General features: G+C 47.9%; 1 protein-coding gene across 1 annotated transcript; it reads left to right on the forward strand.

Moving 5' to 3' along the window:
- Positions 1–1729: 1729 nt before the first annotated feature.
- On the forward strand, positions 1730–16302 carry EMWEY_00016450 (hypothetical protein, conserved; the record flags this gene model as incomplete). Its single annotated transcript, XM_013479732.1, has 43 exons — positions 1730–1973; positions 2252–2314; positions 2437–2487; positions 2681–2899; positions 3031–3227; positions 3334–3535; positions 3639–3793; positions 3915–4059; positions 4180–4355; positions 4475–4622; positions 4765–4985; positions 5104–5178; positions 5300–5506; positions 5636–5858; positions 6060–6083; positions 6181–6408; positions 6566–6829; positions 6945–7103; positions 7217–7585; positions 7733–7980; positions 8217–8918; positions 9071–9421; positions 9815–9973; positions 10083–10170; positions 10295–10566; positions 10688–10841; positions 10941–11090; positions 11310–11474; positions 11645–11788; positions 12152–12445; positions 12558–12731; positions 12865–13068; positions 13216–13251; positions 13352–13432; positions 13530–13760; positions 13877–14032; positions 14151–14468; positions 14551–14852; positions 15014–15252; positions 15409–15518; positions 15683–15807; positions 15942–16023; positions 16133–16302. The coding sequence occupies 43 exons, from the start codon at positions 1730–1732 to the stop codon at positions 16300–16302; spliced, it is 8325 nt and encodes a 2774-aa protein (XP_013335186.1).
- Positions 16303–16469: the final 167 nt, after the last annotated feature.

Consider the following 16469-nt stretch of genomic DNA (forward strand, 5'->3'; position numbering starts at 1 on the left):
GTGTCTCAGCATTTGCTTAGACAATGAGAGTTTGCGTGATTGTGACTTTGCCGGATACTTCAATTCCTCTGTAGGAATTGAGGAATCCACTTATTTGATACTTCAGTGCAACAAGATGGCCTTGCTGTAGGCTGAAAAGTACTCCAAGGAGGACTTAGCAAGAAGACATGAGCAATGGAGCCGAAGTGTATAAATGATGTACACTGCCTCCTGTTTGTCATGCTTGCAGACCGGCTTGCAATCTGCTCACGTTGAGGCATTACTTGCGACAATGTCGCCACCTACTCTTAGGCATAACCAGGGTTCGTGTTTACTCCTTTACAGCATAATAGCCCTTTCTGTTTGCTTTCGCTACGCCAAAAGGCGTTCTTTTGGGGCTCAATCAGCTTGCAGAGTTCGTCAACATCGGCCTGTGCTTTCCTGCCGGTCTAAGCAAAAAATTCTTCTCTCATAGGCTAAAACGTGCCTAGAGTGTTGATTGGATTCCCTAGGAGATAGATACTCGAACAAACGCACGCATAAAGGACATGTGCTGCCGACTGTACCTATGCCGACAGGCTACTGTCGTGAAAGGCCCATGTCTAGCTACCTTTGGCCATATACACAGGGCTAATCACTTAATGTAACTGGTTTGATTCAAATTGGTCAATGTTTAAACCGTGTAATCCACTGTTTTTTCCCTGACCAGCGCTCTGTGGACCGGCGGCAACCAGCTCCGGCGAAGTACACTTTCCACCTTCCGTAGGAGTCCGTAGTCCCTGAAAAAGACCAAAATAGGTCTAAATATTGTTTAATGTAAGAATTCGAGTAACTATGATCTGGATGTCTATGGTTTACGGCTGCCATACCAGCAAGCTTGCTGCCAGCGTTGCTAACAGTCCCTGCCGTCGCGAGCATTCACATATTGCAGCTTACACACAGTGAAAGCTCGGTGCCCTGAGCTAGTTTGGTATTGCCTAACTCTTAAATATTATGTGTTCAGGAGGAGACGCCAGACCGTGGAACCAAAGGAAAGAGAAGGTGTGCAGCGTGTGCATGAGCTCAGTGTGGCGTCGCTGTCGGCAGAGGCTTGCCGGATGGTGTTTCAGGACACACTGCCACGGAGTGGCAGTGTGTCCTGAAACACTCATTTTAATGACGAAACACATTAAATTTTCAGTTAGCTCATATGTGTAACTCGTTAGGAACGCCAGTGATGCATGAACATTTTTTTTTTAAGCCGAACGATTGCAGTAGCAGCAAGACACTAACCTTCGCTGCAGGCCCTGCACTACAATGCCGTAAGGCATTGCAGCCTCATCCAATGCCCCATAGAACATGGTGTGTAATGAGCCTAAATGTCAACAAAATCTTTAAGTTAGAATATTAATCAATATACACTAGACGCTGGTGCTCAGTTACGCTAAAGGCAAGAGGCTGACACATCCATAGGAAAGGGACACCGCGGGCCGCAGCCGAGGCCGCGCGGGCAAGCTTAGGGTTAGCTGGTAGCGAGGTTGAAAACGGACAGGTAGAAGCCTTAGTTTTGTGGGTTTACGTTTACTATGACCTTTGATCCATCAATTCAAGACGGCAGGCTTGTGCCTTGGGTTGTCGTTGAGCACTAGATCATACACCAGCGTAACCAACCTACGACCACTGCACTGGCAGTCTCGGATTGCATTGGCCTTTTCTTGAAAAGCGACAGCAGAAAGCCCCCAGGAAACTAAGACATGTTCGGAATAGAATAATGATTTTGTTCTCCTCCAGCCGTGGCCGGCTGGCCTGGGGACCCCTGTTTGTGCTGACCCTGTGGGCAACGACACGAGGGGTCAGTTCAGCACAAAAGACAGCGTTCAACTCTCCCCATTTTGCTGCTACAGTAAGCGAAGTGCGAAGGCATGACGGGTTCGAGGAGCTTCCCATCGTGTCTTTGGGGACAAGCGGATCGCTCGGGATCTTGAGTCCTGAAGACACAAAAGAACAACACATCGGTAAGAACTAGCTCAGTTCTTATCCGGAAGTGACTACAAAGAACGAAGCAGAATAAGTGAACGTTCATGCACGTGCATCATGTGAACAACACCCCAGCTTGTTAGTTACAAGCATGCGGGCTTCGAGCTTGCCGACTTGCCCAATGGGCAGCACTTTGCAAGTGCCAGTTGGCATGAGGCCAAACATGACCTAACGCAAGAAAGCGTATGCACCGATGATACATGTTGTATGTTAAGACGGTTTGGATCCACTGCTTTGTGCTGTTGAGAAAATGCAGAGTATATTGATGACTTGAATAATAGCGACGATGAAAAGTTTTCGGGGCTCCAGTTAGCAAACTGTAAGCAAAAGCTACACCTCACAGATTCTATGTTGCTCAAGATAGAGCCTTTGCTAAGCGTCGTGGGAAAAAAGTGCAAGACAAGTAGGATATGCGTGTGTGCGCTGCTACTGCTTTTTCAGCCCCAACCCCCCCGCCCGGTAGTCACTACATCGACCCTATTTTGCAAAATGGTAAGCGACAAATTCGACTTCTTTAAAAATATAGCAAGCGGTGCAGTATACGGAATGAGTCTCACATTTGGTGGTTCTTCCAATCTATTTAGAGACTAGTAGCAGGACTGAGGTCTATTGTACGCCGTCAGTAAATGTTTTTGCTATTTTATCCATCGGCCCACACTGCATGCTACTTCTACTTTGTGTTTAGCCGAGATACCTCTGGATGTGCGGAACACCGCCCTCAAGAGCAAGGAAATCCGCGCTTTGGGTCTTCTCTTGACGACTTTGAGAACGTTCATCACAAAGTCTACACTCAGAAATTTATTTCTGGTTTTGTCGTCCTACTACAAGCTTTACTCATTGTTCAAAGCTTGCGCCGTTGCCTATGGCCTTGGATTCCTCTTTAGCAAAGTTGACCAAGTTGCAGGTTCGTCGAGTGAACAGTGGACCGTAGCCAGGAATGTGTGGCCCCGGGGAACTTCAGGAAGCTCTGTAGTGCCTTGCTTGCGCTGAGAAACTGTTCTGTTCAGTTGTGCCACTTGCAACTGTTGTGAGCAGGACTTGCGAACCTTCTTGTCACAACTTTGACAAGCCTCTTCCTGGACAGTTGGAAGCACAACATGTATGCTAGACTCGTGTCGGACCTACGCCTACCGGATACAGTGGAACAAAGCTTGTCTGCATTTATCCGAAAAGAGAAGCAAAACGTCGACAGCTACACCCACTCAACAGTCCTCGAGTCCGTCAAAAAAGCGGTAGGTTTTGCTGTGCTCCCACATTTTAAGCAGTGTCCTTCGTGCATCTAGTAATTGTGCTTTGCCTATACGGGGAGCATACTTGTGTTTCTTTTTAAATTTGCAGATGATTATGGTTGTAAGGGACATTCTTGACCCTCAAAACGTAGGAGACATAATAGACCAAGCCCTGGTGCCTACGGAGCCGTCGGGTACCCAACTTATTGATTTTTCTACGGTCGACATAAGCATGGACAGCTTCAAGGCAAAACATCCCTTTGTTTTTGTGGCTCACCATATGGAGACGCCCGTTCATGTATTTACTTCAGGTAACCATTTTGTGTACGGTAATCCCACACCAACCGTTGTTGCTCCTGCGTTTTCCGTTAGTAGGTAGGGCAGTGTAAAAATACTGCTTGCTTGTTTTCGCAGAGCTTCGAAGACCTGGCACCAATTACTACAGAATTTTGCGGTCCTTGCAATCAATTGCTCTTCCGATATTGCTTGGCCAGAGCACGAGCCATTGGGATTCAGTAATTAGTCACCAGATGCAACCTCTCATGGTGGGAATAGGCGTCAAAGCTCAGGTGAGATGATGATGACTCTCGTAATCAACCTTGTGACACATGCAGGATTAATTATCCCCAATGTGACAAACGGGAGTTTTCGGATACCGTTGGGTCTGACGGGTGTTGGGTTCTGTTCTAGGACTTGGTAATTTCGACGTTAAAAGATCGGGCCCACAAGCTGCCTAACCTGTTGGAGTGGGTAAACCGAGATGTGGACTACAGAGCACTCGTCGCAACTGACTGGCAGCCTTTGATTGGCGCTTTGAGCAACTGGGAAGCAAAAGGTATCTTTTATTCCGAACCAAAACCGCTTTAACTAGGAGATGTCACTTACCTGTGCTTATTGAGTATGTTCTTATTGTCTTTCGCACTACAATTTGTTCCTACAACCTGTTCCCTTTCAGACGATATGTACTCTTCACATGGGCTAGACTGGAGAAATGCTGCCAGAATGAAGCAGATGTACCTTTTTTTCCTACAGCAAGCAGCTCAAATATCCTTTCTTCAAAGGGGGATAGATGAGCCTGTCATTCAACCAGGAAAATCCAGTTGCATGAGCCAGTTCGTTGCTCGTTTGCAGGTGAGGCTGCTTACGAATAACCCTTGCAACCACTTCACTACTAGAGGAGACTATCGTTCCAGTGCTGCTCGTCAGTTTTAGCATACAACTTCACTCATGTGCTTTGGTTGGGCGAGCAGTCCACGGGAAGCCCGCGCTTGAAGGCTATGCTGGACCGTGTCAATCTGCCCGAATCCTTCTTAACGTGGGAACTAGTCAACCAATGCTTTATCAAGGGGAGGGAAAGCGACTGCAGCAAACTGCCACTGTATTTCACCTCGTTACAGGGTAAGAAGTCTTGTGTGCCAAATGCACTGAACGACTGCTTTGCTGAGCGGTCTTTTTCTATAAATATGTTACTGAGTAATGCTAGGAGGTACAAGCAGAGGTGGTTGAAGTGATCCCAGTTTTGCGTTCGTGGTTTCTACAGGGAACAGGTTAATTCTGTCAGTCAGCGATATGGCCGTGCCAGTCGAATTTGAACTACGCGAACCGCCGAACCCTAAAACTGCGGAAATTCTTCACTCCTTCCCTAGGACTGTACGCCAGATGCGATCACCATTTGGCTATGCAGGGAAAGAGCGACTTGTCTCTTCTCAACCGGCAGGCCTTTTTGCCGGAATTTGGAGGGGTATGGTGACGAGGACGAAGGTGAGCTGTAGATATGGATGCTGATTCTCGGCAGTGCAGTGGTGTATCCGGCCCAGCCACCTTCATCCAAATGCCGCACATAACCTATTCATTTCCCGGTGTGTCTGTTGCACTATAGGAGCTCCTGTCTCCATTCTTGACCCTCATTACTCTAGCCCGACAAGCTTGGGGTCGTCTCATCCGCCGGCTCAAGGTAAATATCAGTAGACTTAGGGAGGTGACATCACATTTCGCCGGTCTCCAGTACGTTTCCTAAAATTTTAAGGCGCATATTCGACGCGCAGATACGCTGGAGTACTGTTTTATGTGACCAGAAATCCCACGGTCCCAAGATATCTATGAAGATAAAGGCTTTTAAGGAGACACCCGAGTTCTTAACAATAATATTGCAGGCCAAAAGTAAAGTCGTCAAACTTGTGGGGAGACCCCTTCATATGCTGCAACGAATCGATGCTTTTCAGTGCGAGGCTGCGAAGCAAATGAAGTCGTATTTGAATTATTTCCAAGAGGACGAAAATGCGGTGAAGCGCGAAGGCACTCCTTGGGAGGGACTGCCTGCAAATAGAGTGGAGGTTTCATACGCGAGCGACAAGCTTAGTCCCCGAACCCGAACGACGCTGTCCCACATACTCCGGCTTCTATTTCCACAGAATGTCGTGGGTACGATCCTTGAACGCTTCAGTAATGGGGAAAGCTTCCAGCTAACGACGGCTGGAGGCATGCAAGGAACCATTAATTTCCTTAGAGAGTGGTATCTCACCAAGAAGCTCCTACGATCAGCTTACCCAGAAGCAAGAGACTTGGATATTCAACAGGACATCTCCGAATGGCATAATCCAAGCCGCAGGAACCTCGAGGAAATGTTGAGGCTACGTGAGCTGTTGCATCCTACAGCACCATGCCTGTCTCTTGATTGCTGTGGTAACACCAATTTGGTGTATAGTAGCTTCTATGCAGTGTATGTGCCCTTGATAAAGAGCACGCACACTTGTAAGCCCAGTCTTTTACTCCATTTAGCTCGATAAATGCAGAATATTGCGGCACAATTCGTTTTCTCGTGTTCGGTGTTTGCAGACGGCGTCGACGGAAAGCCTTTCAGTAAGAATCCTAAACACAAGCTACAGCTCAGCAGTTTCCCACCACTAGTGGTTGCGGTAAGAAGCTGCCAGGCTGCGCTGTTGTATTATTGTTTCAGAGGAATCGTGGACGGTCATTCTCAACTGCACTGAGTCAGCAGAGAACGTTCGGTGGGAAGTTTTGGACCTTGATGTGGTAAATCAAGAGCATATGGTTGTAAAACAGTACGTGCAAGACTTTGGAGAACTGGCAACGTTGGCATCGGCGGTGGGGAAGGAGTTAAGCCTGGCAGCGGGCGTCGATCATGTGTTGAGAAGGATGCAGGAAACTTTCTTTGACTACGCATGTTAGTAACGCTGTTGGTAGTTGAGTATTTTTCGCGCAATAGGGCTTACCTCGAAATGGATGCTCTTTAGCTGCAGTGTGCACTGGGCATCCTCTTGAACGTGTGCCACCGGTACCATTTGGGAGTTAGATTCTGGAACCTGGCGTGTGTATTGCAGACAAACGAACGCTGTACATTGAGAGCCCAGGCGCCTTCCTTCAACAACTAATTGACTCTGGCTCACAGCAGATCGCGCATGAATTTGAGCACTGGCTGCTGGAGCGACTTCAAGGCAACTCACGGAGCAAAAGGTGCAGGCCTGGCTCATTCTATGGAAGAGCATACGCACAGTACGAAGCCTTAGTAGATTACTACGAGAAGAAAGATCTTGAGGCTCCCGTTCCTGATCTCGAAGAAGTCAAACGCTTCCTTCTTACTGCAAGTGCGACAAGTGCAGATTGTTTCTGCGCGGCTTCAAGCTAGTACACTTGCACCACAAGGAGAATGGTAGAATGGTTAAAGTGGCACGCTTTGGCTATCTAATTTTCTTGTTGCAGGTGTGCCCAAGGGTCATTTGGTGCGCATCCCTCCTGAAGAAGACAACCAGCACAGTGGCATATACAAAATGGTTGAGCGCCTAGATCGCTGCACGTTTCTCCTTGAAGACGCCAACCGTTTCCAGCTCGCCACCGATGCTAGCCTTCACATAGTCCGAAGTAAGTGACTAAAAGGCACTAGCTTTGCCTGTCAAGTTTGGAACTTTATATTGCATAGGGCACGCTAGCAGCTAAGGAACAAGTTGCTTCTTCAAGCTGCGTGGTTGCTACAGAGTTCGAGGACGGAGACCAAATTTCCCACCAGTACTTACAACGCCGGCAATATAAAATTACTGCAAAGGATTTGACTACGGGGGTTTGCAAAGTCACAGATAGGCACGCCTTTGATTTTGAATTGCACCCGGAAGAAACAACACCAATAACCATTGGCCAATTCGCTTTCCAAGGCAACAAGCTCCCAGAGGGTACATGGACTCTGGCCGACCCAAAAGCAGCTTACAGTACTGTTGTCGAGCTGAATACCGATTATCTGACAGACTTCGAAGTCGAACAGAGCATTGTCCAAGACTGCTACACAGGCGTTGCCTGCGTCATCAGAGACGAACGTGACTTACCCGTTGTGGTACACTATGCCATTCCAGGTATGGGTTGCCTGAACAGTAAACATAGCCACTCTATGTACAATGTTTGTACTACATAGTGTGAAACGAAGCTGTGTTTACTCACCTGGTGAAGTAAGTAGGAAGCCGAAGTTCTTTACTAGCATCCCTGCGTGCTCTGGCGTTCAGAATTAGCAACATCCGCGTGGACAGGTCCGTGGCTGTGGCTGTTCCTCAACGGCCTGCACGCCGAATACCTCAGCATTATCTCAAGCCAGCAAATCGTCAAGTCAGTGGAGGAAAGGTTTTGGACTCAGCGCACAATCAATGAGCTTGCAAGCTACTGTTGGGATCTTCCAGACGAAGTAAGCCTATCGCTTGATCGGAAGTTCTTGAACCCCAGTTCTCCAAGTCGTTTGTCTAGGGCCTTGGCGCTGGTGAGAAGAAACCGCGAAAAAGCTACTACCGTCCCAAACAGGTGCTTCACATCATTCAATAACTTCAATGCATTTTTTCCTGTAAGTTTCGCTCTGTGGCCAACACACACCTCGTGGCAAAGGTTAAACTCATATAGAAGCTGCTCAATAACAAGCGGAATGATGCCATTTGCAGTTAGCATTACATTCGAATTGATATTCAGATGGATAGTGCGTCGTATGCGACTTTATGTCAGGGTGCATCGAGCGGCAGCGAACTTAATTCAACCAGCTCTGGACAACTGCCATTTTTCCAACAGACTGAACAGATAGTCTCCAAAACGGCATACGCAGCCTACGCACTTCGGAAAGAAAGGGAGGAAGCAGCGATTTCTGGAGTTAAGCAGCACTTTAGAGCCAGGACGTGTGGCAGCCGTTGCGCAGCTTGGTGGCTAAAGGCAAATGAGCTCAAGTCCATGGTGAAACGATTTTCGGAAGCAGGGCAAGCACCCATGACCCCTCAACATGAGCAGTTTATTCTTACCAACGCCCTTTACGCCACCCCTTTAGGGGAATACTGGATAAGCCGCATATGCACATTTCAAAATAGCTTCCGAAAACTCTTCGCCCTCCTGCGTCTCCCGTACGAGCAAGAAAGTACGGTCCCTTGTTCAAAGGTGTCCGCCATCATAATCTTGGCCACGATAATGAGTGACATCACTCTCCTGATCAGAAGGAGAGCAGTTACTACTGGAAATGTCCGTATGAAAAACATGGAAAAACTATTCAGTTTCCTCCAGCACAACGACGTCCCTGTTCCGTGCACCTATGAATTCCCTGATGCGGCGGACCTACTACAGCCCAGCGTACCAGCAGATTCCGAGGAATGCAGGCAACGGGATGCCGCTGCGAATGCTTTCATGCGTATGAAGTCCCTTAATGACTCTGCACACGTACAGGTGAGCCTGCAGACATGAACGACAAGCCAAAATGGGACAACCATTGCAATATACATCGCAAACAAGCTACAAGCTTGCAGTGAGCAACGCAAACTTCATGTTATAGAAGCCCATTATGCTTTGGGGGCCTTCATGCAATTTGAATTGCTCAGGTAGATGATGTCATCCAAGAAATTCGAAGACGATTCATTCCGACGCTCTATTCACGGCTTTCTCCGCGATTTGTTTCAACAACTCCAGAAGAGTATCGCCGTCAAGCAACTGACTTTAAAGAAGTTGATGAAGAAGTCGATGACTTATTCGCTGCCCTACACCGTCCTTTTGCCGTTTGGGAAGGGACGTTCCAGCACAGGCAGCGAGAAGAATTCCTTGATATTCGGATGCAGCAGCAATGTCCATTCAGACCCCCACAACCCACGCGTCATGCAAAGGAGATCATCCCTGGGGCTCACGTACAGCTAATTCAGGGATACTTCCCCTTTGGTTACAACGGCAAGTCATCAGTCGGATGAAATGGGACCTTCACTCCACCCATTTCTGTTTGCGATTAGTTTCTTGTGGTCAGCGCCAGGGTGTGTCTCATAGCTCTACTGTGCCCCCTCTGTTGTCCTGTTGTTCCAATTTTCCCAGATAGCCATATACAGGATCGAAGCGCTTTTAGACAAGAGAAGACCATTTTGCTTTTTACGGGGCTGTTTCTTATTCAAATATTCTCCAGAGGGACGTCATTTGCTAACTCGCTTATTAAATTTATCCTGGAGGAAGGAAAAGCCGAAGAGGCATTAAAAGTGCGTTGATATTGATCCTACTTACATATGCACGGATGTGATATCCGATTGCCGTTTCAAGTCCACGAATTTCTTGCATTGTCGACAAACTTTTGGGTTGTGCATCAGGAGACCGCATGGCCTCTACTTGGATTGCTTCTGCGCCAAACAGTTTCGCTGCAGAGCGATCCTGCAGGCACGTTTGAGCTACAATGCGACACACTTAAAAATCTTCGATGGGGTCTTAAGACGCTAGGATTGGGAAGCGGCGAGAAAACCATTCAACAGGTACTACTGACCCAGATTTGGGATTACTTTGCTGCCCTGTGCAAGGCACAATATTGTTTATAGCATATCCGAATTTGATACACTGTTCCCTGTGTGATGCTTCATATAGGCAGTGCAACTGTTTCTGGAAGACGCAAACTTCGCTGAAGTTGCTTCCTTCTTGCCACCACCGGTGGAGGGGTGTGATGCCTATGCTGGTAGGTCTTGAACTACTGGTGTGCAAAACCTACAAAACGTAGTTGCATTGTGGCATTCAGCAGTGTATATGCCATTAATTGTCAAACGTATATAAGATATACCCTCCGCTTATGTTGCATTCAGTTCCTGTTGGCTTCCTTCGTTTCCAATCCGGCCAAACCCCCTATTCTATTCTCGTCACACCGAGTGGCGACGCTCTGTTTGGCAGCATCTCTGAGCGATTGGAGAAATCCGGAGGGCAGAAAAGACCAAACTGGTCTCTTGTTGCCGTAAGAGTGTCTGAAGGAGTTCTCTATGTAGAAGATGCAATTTCCGGAGAAATTCGCAGATTCGACGAACCAGGAGGCAAGTTCACACCAGACGAGGCCGAGTTATCTTACAATGAACGGCAGCTGGTGAGTGCGACACAATTATTTACTCCCGTTTGAAGTCTTACGTACTCTGTCCTTTCCCCATTCAGAGTGTCTCCCGGGATCGCAAACGAGTGTAGCTCTTCTTCGCGCAGTGTGGAGACAGGCGATGCCTGAACTTGATCCTGAATCACCTGCAAGATGGCGTAATGTCGTCACACGGCACGTGGATGGCGTTCTCAACCAACCCGGCAGCAACGCGGAATGTCAGGCCCAACGAAATTACTTTATCCGGGAGGTCATGAAGGCTCTGTCCCACAGTGAGCAGCTGGTGTCACTCATCGTGCCGAAGCTACTGGTATTTACAAATGATATGACGCCCACCAAATCACGTACTTCTCTCCTATTTTCCCCTGCAGATACGCCGATACGAGCTGGCGACAAAGCTTGGCGCGGCAGCAGCCTCGTTGTTGTTGAAAAAATTGACGCTGGCATTACGTTTGTGAGGCCTGCTGCAATCGTTGGACAGCCGCAGTCTGCTGAAGCTACGACAGAGCCGTTATTTGCTGGTAAGCAATCCAAGACTCTTTTAGTTTGCAACTGGGTGTAGTTGTTATGTTTTTACTTGTATGGCTTGCCACCGAACAAGCATAGGCCCTTCGATCTTTGCAAACAAATATATATATGGATGTTGTCGCGATATGGGTTGGTATAAATATATTCGAGTATACGGTTTGAACGGACCTGCAAGCTTATATATCCACATTGATTCCTCTTGTCTGCTACAGCTGAGAAACTCACCATTGGAGACTCCGTCGTGGCTTCTGAAGGTTTTTTGGCCTACGATTTGCTCGATATCGCCCCCATTGGATCGGTGGGCTGCGTGTCAAGGCTACGCCGGAAGGACTCTGGCGAAACTGCCCTATCACGCAAGCCTCTATTTAGGCTGAACGGTACGCAACAGTCTCTACGATGATCGATACAGCTGAATAGAGCATCAACGACAAAAAAGACTTGTTCGCTAATTGCCTTTCAGCACCAAGTTCTGGAAGAAATCAGGGTCAGGTAGGGGTGATAACAGTAGCCTCTATGTAGCCAAATCATTCTGTCGGTGCAAATACAGGGTTCCAAGAAGGCGAACTTGTTCGAAAGTCATCAAGCATTGAAGTGTACGAATATATGGGAACTTGTGGCAATACCTACGCGCTCAGAAGCTTCGTCACGCGCGAAATGGAATGGACATATGAAGATCTGATGCCGCTTTGGGGTAACAAAGCATAGTTTATTGAACACTTTAAGCCCGACTCCCTGTTTTAGTTGTAGATGCTAGTTTATCGAATATTCTAAGCCATACACCCTGTTTTAGCTGTAGATGCTGGATTCAGTTGGTGTAGGAGCACGAAAAGTGCGTTGTGTCTCTGCTGCGTACTGCAGCCCCTCTTCATGGTGAAGCCCTTGGAACCACTCCAGGTTTGAATGCAATAAACAGAAATGAGAAAAAAAAACAGACGCCACCTGAGTCACAAAACTATACAACGATGGAACCATTCTGAAATCCGGAAAATAATGGAACCAGGAAATTATGCTCCTAGGACTAAGTAAGTTGTGATTTGTTGGCTGTGTCCTTCAGGGCAACTTGGCAGAGCGTACCCGCAGAAGGAGTTGTACATGAGCTTGGTCTTGTTCTTGAAAGAATTCCACAGGACGGAATGTTCCCAAATAAGTCGAATCCAATTTAAAAAGGTCTTAACTATACTCGAAAATTACAACAAAATATCGGTCTCTGATAAGGAGTCTCTACAGACCACGTTTGAGCACCGGGCGAACAAAGAGTCGTTCTACGAGGCAGTGCAGGGAGTGCAAAAGCTTGCATCAGACTTGCAAGCAGATCTCCAGAGCAGAATAAGCCCAAGCTCTCCTACAGGTGAGACGCCGCCTTCGTGCTCGTACTCCTTCATCGTCACCACTAGTGACCACTCCCATGTGCAAGGCAGATTACATGTGGTTGGGCTCGTTGTGCTCTTAATTCATTGCAGATATCCGTAAGGAGATGCTGTTCGCTTGGGGAAATGCAAGCATTGCCGCACTGGAGGCAATGTGGAGGGGTCGAAGCCTCTGGCGAATGCTCCACAAGATCCATCAGCAGGGACTGGCAGGATTCTTTACAGAGATCAATACCTTGCCACAGCGCCCAGATCTCTTAGCAGCAGGTACGTCTAGAGTTCAGCGTACTTCACACCTGCCAAATAATTGTGCACTAATTTATGGAGGCCACAACCCTTCTGCATATGATTGGAATTCCAATTAAATCATAATACTGCTATGTTCGCTCTCCGTTTACAGTCAATTCCATCAAGGCTGACAATTTGCGGGAGCTGGGACAAAAGGCAATAAATGACTACGTTCCTGCGTCGGGCGCATCATTGTTACTGCCCTCTATCACTGATGCAGTAGACCAGAGAACCTTCCAAAGCTCAGTCAACGAGGAAGCTCAACCCACGTTAAGCAACTTTCTTAACTTCGTCGGAGAAAGTGTTATTCCCAGGAGTGCGTTAGAAGGAAGTCCTGGAATGTGGCAGATGTGTTGTGCAGTCACGAGTTGTAGATGCAATTTCTAGCGGCATCATGCGAAGCTTATGAAAGGGTGCTTTGAAGTTCATTGTTCATAGTAGGAAGTGCTGATTGTGCTTTCAGGAGCCCTCACCACTTTACTGTCGTCCACTTCCAAGGGTACGCAACTGTTTTTTCGCAAAACTTATACGCACACGAACCATTCGTGAAGCAGAATTTCTCCAAAACTAGTTCATTGCCTGGCTGATGTGATGTTCAGAAAAGGCACTAAAGTTGTGGGAAGACTACAGCACAACGATCGCCCGCCGACTGGACGATTTTGCTGTACAACAAAATGCCCGTGAGTCCAAAACACACAGCCACCCTTTAACCAAATTGCTGGAGTATTTACTCTCCGGTCACACTAAACCGACTATGTGACCGGGGTGTGCTTTCAGTTGACGGATATAGGAAAAGCCTTCAGTCCAGGGATTCAGTTCTTCCTCAAAGCAGTCTGAATTCCACGTGGACAGATAAAATAATGTTAAAGCTAGCTGAAGTAATTGGATCCTTGATGCGACAAGAACTGGGGAACAAACTCCCCGCTCAAAAGATCAAAAGCACATTGCAACCAGTAATCCTCCAAGAACTTGTGGAAGTTAGTGATCTGTCATTCAGTAGCGACAGTGGTAAGCAAGCCAATGCCTCCCATGCATCCACTGGCACAACCCAGGCCTCTACAAAACTCACACATCTCAGTACCGACCATGCCAGCGTGCGTTTCGATGCCCCTCGCCGATTTCAGATAAAGAGAGAGTCTTCGGGAAACTTTCGGAAACTCTGGCTGACCAAATATCCCATTTGTACCAAATCCAAAATCCAGGGAGGGTTCCACGAGGGGAAGTGCTTCTGGATGTATTTTCGCTACTCGAAGTAGATGGGAGTGAAGTTAGAGAGCATGGTAAGCTTCCCTTGCACGGAACCATTCATCTTCGTGAATTTAGCTCTTCCTGCTTCCTTGTTTAGCTATACTTCAAATGGTGGCTGTCTCCCTGTACACTGTTGTGCCGCAAATACAGAAGAACGCCTTCGTCACCAGTACTCTCAGCTCACCCAGAAATACATAGACCAACTCATTTCCGCTGAAGTGATTGGCATCGAGGGCATCATTGACATCATTCGCCGACTAGAAAATACACTAGGAACTTTAATAACCCCGCTCATAGATCAGGCTCTTGGTCTTGTCAAGAAAGCCACACAGGTTATTGCGCGGCCTCGGAAGAAGAAAGAACGATTTCTTTTCGCCTTCGATGCCCTTTCCGCGTCTCTTGACAGGATCGATACCTCCGTGACTCCAACAGGCAAGCACCAGATAGGCATACGCCATTCCCTCTACGGTAGTACATGGGATCACCAAGTGCCTGGATGAATGTTTAACCTGCAACATGTTTCCACTCCCCTTTTTCAACTGTTCTTCAGAAGAAGAGAGTGAACTTTTCCGTGCCCCAGTCACTCCAAAAGTTCCTGGTGCTGTGAAGCCCATGAAGGACATGGGATCTCTGAAGCGTATCTCCACTCGATTCCTTGCCATGGGGGCAGGCGCTGTCAGTACTGCCGGCTTCCAACTTCTAAGCAAAATTACAGGCACTCCAATCCCTGATCACCTTGCAAATGTCCTCCTATTCTTCTGGACCCAAATAAGGGCTGGAGTATTCAACACAAGCCTTAAGAATACTTTTAGTCTCTACATCGGCCCGGCTGCAGCAGAAAACATCAAGCTTGTAAGGCATATTGTTTAGCCCCTTCCTCTACAGTGCACTTCCAGATGAAGCTGGGGGTAGATTTTTACGCAGCAGGTACAGCTGCATGGGAGCCGCCTCTTGGATGTGTGGTGCTTCTTTACTGCCCGTTTCGAAATGTTGGCTGCCCCCCGTTTTCTCAGGTCCAGAACTCAGTCTGGATTTCAGGAGTGCAGCCTTGGGTTGACAGCTTGACTATGCAGACGGCGGTTCTAGAGCGGTTGCTTGGTGAAATCGAGGGCGGAGGGTCACTCAGTCGGGATTGGTGGCGGGAGCTTCCGCTTCTTGTATTTATAAAACGCTCTTTAGACACGGTCCGCTCTTCCATGTTTGATCCCAGCAACTTGTACAGAATATGGTCCCAAATCAAGTTCGCCACAAGGTGAGTCAGCACGTCACCCACGTCGCTACATTTGCAAGCATAGCTTACGGACCATGTTGAACACGGAAGAATGTAGAGGAGAACTCCTTAGATGGATGCCGTAGAAGCCGTCAAAACCTTCTCAAATGCCGGATGTGTTGTGGTCTGTCTCTGTAGCGCCCCTTCTGGCCTGTACACGGTGTTGATGGCACCGGTGAAGGGCCTCGGTTCTTACTTGTACCTCCTCTTAATCGAGCTCTTGAACGGGGTCCTGCCTGCCGAGAATGGTCAGCTTCGGCACCTAGTTAGCAGTGTGCTTAAGCCGTTACCAGCTTAGGCACACCGCTAATCACTAAGTCGTGTTCTACGCTCTATTTCCACCTCAGCAGCAGCCCTCTACGAAGTGCCCACAAATGTGTTTGGCTTCAAGATATCTTTGCGCATTCCGCAGGTGACTTTCTTGTGCCGCGAGATCTTCTCGGAGAAGGGAACCCACGGACCGCCATGCACATAGCAGTGGCGAATCCTGTGGATCTCATCAAGTATCTACACCGTTTGTTTGACGTCTTACTGAAGGTATGCAGCAATACTGTTTACATGCTCGCTATCCCCTCACGTCAAGAGGAGTACGACGTTTGCTACTTTGCGTGAATGCTTCACTCAAGACCATATTCCTTTAAAGCAGCAGCTCCTTGTTATCGTGCTTACAGGTGTACGTCCCCATGTTCCATGAGCTCTTCGACACTGGCATCCAGCTGGTCCTCCAAAAGCTGGGACACCACATCTCAAAAGGTACGGCATTCTGCACAGTGATCTAATTGCTGGCCCACAACTGGAGACTACAGCAACAGTTAGACCCAGTGGATAACCAACCTTCCCTGCGCAATGCTTGTCCCTGCAGACCAAGGGGTACTGGAAGTGTGGAGACTACTAAACCACATTGCTGATCACGACGTGGATGGAGAGCTCGAAGAAATTGTTCAAGAATTGATTTTTAGGGTTACCGACGATGTACTGAGGCTGTGGCCTTCTATGCCTAGCGGTTCTCCCCAGCCTTGGCGACAAATGTAGATGTTCAGAGAACGCTACATCGCGAGTAGTGAATTTGTCGCTACTAGCGATGAGCTAAGCCCTCGGCAGTAGATCCGGGGATTCCATTGATTAAAGATGCCAAAACGTTTTGCTAGAGAGAAGTTTCCTCTCATTCATTCAAAGGCAAACCGGAAATTCATAAGGGG

The sequence above is a fragment of the Eimeria maxima genome, genomic scaffold (genome assembly GCF_000499605.1).
Source record: "Eimeria maxima Weybridge genomic scaffold, Emw_scaff134, whole genome shotgun sequence".
Classification (NCBI taxonomy): Eukaryota; Apicomplexa; class Conoidasida; order Eucoccidiorida; family Eimeriidae; genus Eimeria; species Eimeria maxima.